This window comes from Volvox carteri (genome assembly GCF_000143455.1).
Source record: "Volvox carteri f. nagariensis unplaced genomic scaffold VOLCAscaffold_40, whole genome shotgun sequence".
Taxonomy (NCBI): domain Eukaryota; kingdom Viridiplantae; phylum Chlorophyta; class Chlorophyceae; order Chlamydomonadales; family Volvocaceae; genus Volvox; species Volvox carteri.
This window is the reverse complement of record NW_003307583.1, coordinates 458,447-464,494: the sequence shown is the minus strand read 5'-3', so window position 1 is coordinate 464,494 and position 6,048 is coordinate 458,447. Positions and strand designations below refer to the sequence as shown.

At 54.9% G+C, this 6,048-nt stretch overlaps 1 protein-coding gene across 1 annotated transcript; it reads left to right on the top strand.

Moving 5' to 3' along the window:
* Positions 1–224: 224 nt before the first annotated feature.
* On the top strand, positions 225–4,567 carry VOLCADRAFT_106234 (uncharacterized protein; the record flags this gene model as incomplete). The annotated part of the gene is made up of 5 exons (XM_002954090.1): positions 225–242; positions 1,113–1,225; positions 1,478–1,649; positions 2,052–3,173; positions 3,590–4,567. The coding sequence occupies 5 exons, from the start codon at positions 225–227 to the stop codon at positions 4,481–4,483; spliced, it is 2,319 nt and encodes a 772-aa protein (XP_002954136.1). The 3' UTR covers positions 4,484–4,567.
* Between the last annotated feature and the right edge of the window lie 1,481 nt (positions 4,568–6,048).

Sequence of the window (6,048 nt, the reverse complement as noted above, 5' to 3'; positions counted from 1 at the left end):
AAGACCGTCGTCCGATGTTACGGGGCCGGCAGGTGGCGCACGATGCGGAGATGCATAAAGCCTGCACCATGGTAAAAAGGTTACATAGATGCACGTACATGCACAGGTATGCATGTGCATGTGCACGGGTATGTTGGCCAACATACATACTTACACATTTACATACACGGTTGTTGGCCATTCGTACAAATATACACATCTGCTTGTACATCTGCCTTTGTAAAATGGCCGCCGGCAGGAGGGTGAGCTGGGGACGCGAAGGAACATGCAGACAGCAGCCCCAAGTGCCTAGTCAGGCGCCAGGAAGATATTCGACATATACGGCAATATGTAGGCCATTTGTATGCGTATGCACGACAGCATGTGCTACGAGTCAGGCCCTACATGTCCCATATAACGTAAGCCGTCTGGGAGGAAAGTGGGGCACCGGGCGCCGCAGCCACAGGCGTTGTGAGGAGCTTCGCAAGGCGAATGTGGAGTTCGCCCTCGGTGTGGCTTAAGCCGGTGGAATAGGTAAGGGATTGAGTCTCTTCATTTCCTCCATTCCGAAAGAAAACCTTGGAAAGGAGACAGTACTTTGAGAATGGCTGCTTGCAGTTGGCGGTCGCCTACCTGAAGGTTACGAACCAGGTCGTGCCCAACAACGCCGCACAAAGCTATCTACCGCCAAGTAGATATGGATTTTCTTTTCAAATATGTTGGTAGAAGTTAGGTACGATTTGTATCTTTGAAAACTTTCGGTCAGGTTCGTGAAGCTCCAGGGTGGCCACGTCAGCAGGCCATTGCGCCAAACGTTGCATTCCTGCAACATTACAGTGGCAACAGGGGTAGGAAGCTAGAGCTTATTGAGTAATACATCTGGCCATATCTCCCGAGTTACGAAGACTGATAAGTGTAAATTGCAGCTGCTTATGGCGCGCAAGGAGCGCTTGCTCCCCTATCCATGGGCTCCATTGTGTACAGCGCTGGTCCTGTGCAACCTATTATCTCAAGGGCAGGGAAGGCTTTTAGTTGAGCAACACGTAAGCAATGTTCTTCCGGAGGGACAGCAGCAGCCGAAATACTTATTCCTCGAAACATGGTATACTTAACCATCTTCTGTCTGACTGTAGGAAGCTTCTCTGGCAGCGTCGGAGATCGTTCCCGGCTCAGAAAGCGCTGGTTGGGAGTTTCACGTCGAGTCTAGACCTACGGTGGTTTCGGGTTGGATATCTCCACATTCATGGTGCGAAATGGCTTTTGTTACATTAACCCTGTTGTATATTTGTCAGGGCTGTCAGCGTGTGCGTTTTTGTCTTCGCGCGACCGGCTATACCCCACCCCGGACTATGGTCGTGTGGCTATCGTCCAAGTTATTATAGATTTATGGGTCTAGCTGTTTTTAAACTGGGTGACAAGACATTCAACTGTTAATTCTTATTACGATTGTGAAGCAACAAGGTGAGGATGTTAGACCGGTTATGCTCTCTGGGCGTAGGGTCCAGCATCAGCTGAACGCGTTTGCAGCACTGGAGCAGGCCATTCTGCAGCACCTCAACGAAGGTCTAGCTGGAAATGATGATGTTAGCTCAAGCACGCAAGCGCAACAACTCCGCCAAGTGGGCTGCGCTCGGATGCGTGCCGCACTCCTGACTAAGGCGGCGCAGCAGGTGGGATGTGCTATCGTCCGCCTTGGCGGAAGGCGCTGAACGGGGCAGGTAACTCGGTTCTAGAGGCGGCTTGGGACCTTGATGGGTCATATGCGCCGTCATATTACATGACCTCAATAACAGGAAGTTGAAGTCGTTGGCCCCGGTGGGTTTGCGGCTTGGCTGGGGGTAGACCTGGCTAGTACAGTCCAGCGCGAGAAAGATCTCTGTGATTTGACGGTTCTTAGGGCTTTCGGGCATGAATTCTTAAGACGAACCAATGGGTCACGCATGATGTGCCGATTGTCCGCCTTACGCATAGACAAACGCTGGCCCACAGCATTAAAGCGCGGACACGCATCTGCATATTTCGACGTGAGATGTGTCCCTTCCTAAGACGCGTGCGCACATACTCACACGCAGGACTCCGACGCGCGGGCGCTCCCCGGGGACATTTCAGTAGCTGGCAGTAGCAGAAGCAGTGATGGCAGCACTGCAGCTGCTGCGGGCGATGGTGAGGAGTACATTGAGGATTACGTGGCTGGCAGGGTCTCTAGTCGCTCTGCGTACATGGCCGCCGACTCGCTCCTTCGTGGCGCTTCAAGCTCGTACGGCGATGAAAGCAGTACCGGCAGCAGCAGCAGCAGCAGCAGTGATGCAGGCGCGGCGGGGGTCGCTGCGGTAGCTGGTTCTCGGATTCTCCGTGACCAGGCCAACCCCCTCTGGCCTGAAAGCGTCTCTTGGGACGACCTTGCGCTGTACGAGGATGCGCAAGATTGGGCAGCTTCTGAGTGGATCAACCAATATGTAGAACGCGATGCTGAAGGTCAGGAGTTCGAGTACGACTATGTGTACGGATATGAGTACGACTACGAGTACGAGGAGGATGCTGACATGGACGATCTCGACGGCGACGATGACGACGTCGATGATGATGATGATGATGATGATGATGATGATGATGACGATGATGAGGCGGAGGAGGGCGTGTGGGGACGATGGCAGGATCTGATGGCAGCAAAAGGGGAGGGGAGGAGCAGCCAGCTGATGCAGGGCTTATCGCTGCGAGAGCGGTATGGTCTGGAGGGCCGCGTGTTGAAGCTGCTGGATAGCGCTTACGCGCGGGTGTTTAGCGGCGACGATGTCGAGGATGGCGCACAGGAGCAGCAGGGTAGCACCCCTCTAGACGCAGCTGCCACTGAGGGGGATGCCAGCGGCTCCGCGGTGAAGGTAGCTGCTGCGGTGCAGGCGGCGACCACACAGGCATCCTCTTTGGGTTCCTCGCTGTCGGAGGGGTCCGCGGCAGCTGCCTCGCAAGTGGGGGACGGTGCTCCGGGCTCTGCTGCGGTTGACACGGCTGTTGTGGCGAAGGCGGAGGCAGGGGAGGCGGCGTTGGCCTCCGGGGCAGCGGATCTCGGATATAACGCATACCGCTTGGTCGAGACAGATGACCCAGATGAGGGCCGGCCTGCCTACTACGACCTTGGCGGCGATGATGACCTGTACTTTGGGTACGAGTACGACGTGTACGGGGACTATTACCAGGTAAGGATGCTTGACGATTAGCCACTGGGATTGTGGCTGTGTTGCAGATATCAAGGTGTTGCAGATATCAAGGTAATGGCGCCGTAAATATTTTTTGTGTCGGTGATTGGTGGTGTGGTAATGTGTTGCCACTTGTTGTCCTCCTGGCTGTTGGAGAGGGGGGCAGATGTGAGGTGACGGTCTGAGAGGTGAAGGTAAAAGGCCGCGGATTAGGAAGAGCGCCACTATATCCTGGATCGTACTGGGGCCTCCTGGGGAAAGTATGGGGGTGCCAACCGCCTTCGAAATAGGTAATCCTCCTGTTCTCCAGAATGTCTGGTGCTGCTGCGATTTCGTGTATGTATCCTTCCATATCTTTTTTCTTATGTCCACACCGCGCAAATTTGTTTCTTTTTTTGCGCTCTGTGCCGTCGCAGGCCATGGCCTTTGTTGACCTTCTGCTTTCCAAGGAGCAGCAGCAGGACGCGGACGTGGATGAATGGGCTGACTACTTGGAGCAGGCCTACGAGTACTTCACCTATTACACGGAGGACAACGACGACCTGGCAACCAGCGAGTACGGCAGCTTGTACGGCACTATGTACAGCAGCAGTGTTGACGCACCCGATGCGCTCGCCGCACTCGCAAGCATTGCGGAGCTGGTGCTCTTGGCCCACATGGGCAACTTCGCGTTGGAGGTTCGACCCGCCACCGAGTCCCCTGCGGACCTTGGCAGCAGCATGGAGTCCACCACTGGCACCATTTTCCTAATTTCCAGTGAGCCGTACAGCGGCAGCAGCAGCAGCAGCAATGATGAAGATACCTTCAGCTACTCGGGGATGCTCTTCGCCCTGGGCCCCTACACGCAGGACTCGCAAACATCCGCGACGCTGCTCGCGGAGCAGCAATGGCAGCCGCAGGAACAGCCGGCGCTGGAGGTGGTCAACGACTTGAATGTTCGATTCATGTTGCCCGACGGTACTGTTAACTGGGGTCTGGTGACGATGCTGGTGTTATCTGCGGGCACGTTGGCAATGTTGGTGGGTTTCGTAGCGAGCTGGATGGCGTTGCGGCGGAGCATGGCGTTGTCGTCCCGAGGGTGGGTGTACGTGCCGCCAAAGAAGGGCAAGGAGGGTAAGCAGCGGTGGGGTGGGAAGGGCGTCTGCGGCGACTTTGGTGCTGTGCCGTTGCTGCTGCTGCGGCCGGAGGACGTTAAAGGTGCGGTGTGCTGGGGCTCGACGCCGCCGGTGGCGTCTGCGGTGGAAGATGCGTCGTGTTATGTGCCGCCCAAGGTCGAGAACGAGAGCGTGGCCAAGGCGCTGTATAAGTAGATTTTGTTATGAGCAGCAGCAGGTTTAGAGGCTGTTCTAGAAGATCTTATCATATCGTAGGCCATGCGAACGCCTGGTTTGTTTAAAGGGCCCAACGCGTTAGTTCGTAGCTGACGCCCGGCTGGATAGCGCTGTGGGGCTTCTAGGCAATATTGTACTAACCATTTCTTGCATCGAAAGCACCGTATGATCGAGAGGGCGCGCGGTCGCTCGGTTTCAGGGTTTGCGTGCAGTGGCGGGGAGGCACCTTCGACCCCGTGTTGTGCCTAATACCAATCTTGAACGAGGACTGTCTAGTGGCCTTCCCCGCACGCGTCTACAGGCGTCTCAAACGGAAACGAGTGGCTAGAGCTGTTATCGAGCGATTGCTGTAGTTGTTGTTGCAGGCAAAACGTTGAACCATCGTGCTTCGGAACAACAATGCGGTGCGTGCACATATCGCGGTGGATAAATATCGGGCAGGAAAGGGAAGGCGCACGTTGTTGGTCCCTTTGAATGACGGTGTCACACGGGTCGCGATGCACGGCCATGGTGGGTGGCCATGTGTAGTGGTGGTACAGGTGGTGATAGTGTTAGTAGTACCCTCGCTTGCCACGCTGCGGCGGGATTTATGCGTTACCAGGATTTAAGAATGGAGTATTGTTTGTATGATTTCCCGTCTTGGACATTTGCAGACATAAATTTGGAGTTGAGAAGGCGAAGGGAGTCGGCTGTGACTTGTTTTGGTAGTGATTTTTCTTCGCCTTCTAAAGCCTCGGTCGCGTCGTTTAGGCGGTGCACCGCCGTAAGGAAAAAATATATAGCCCGCATCACTTGTCTGTACCATAGTGGCAACTAACAGGTAGCTTCGACTTGTCGGTTTGATCAGCGTATTGGGTCTATTGGGAACCGTGCGCCCGTGGGCAATGGGCCTGTGTGTCGCACTGATGACACGCGATTGCCCCACATGGCCCTTGCTGCTGCTACCGCTCACGCCGCCGTGAAGCCACAGAAACACTCGGTTGTGTTTCCCTGTTTGAATAAGCACGTATTTTTTTCGCCATATTAGCGCGAACTGTTGCTGAATGTGTTTCATACCTCAAGTGGCTAAATATCCAACTGCCATGTTGGCCACAGAACAGTTGGTAAAGTTTTGTAACTGCCTTTAACTGCCTTACAACGTATTGACTTTCGGATAGGGGGACAACGGAGGCTCATCCTCGTATCCGATATTCACACCAGCTTATCCCACAGGGCTTTGTGCTGCCTGCACTTCCTCCCGCTCGACAATGACGTGCGCAAAGATGTGGTCGCATCAGTGAGTTTCCTCGCAGGACTCCTGTTAATCCGTCGACTCCCCCTCTGTGATCGCCTAGGAGCTTACGGTGCCTTTGGTACGCTGCCTTGTGCTGTCTTGCCAGCTGCTGGAGCCTCCAATCCATCCATAGCTGCCCCGCTAGTGCTGGTTGCCGAGTCTAGGACGGCAATGGCCGCATAAGCGCACCCACCTCTTGACGAAACCACTGAAACCACCTCCATCGTTGTCGCTATGTTGCTTACCTGGAGCCACATGACCACGGTCTCCA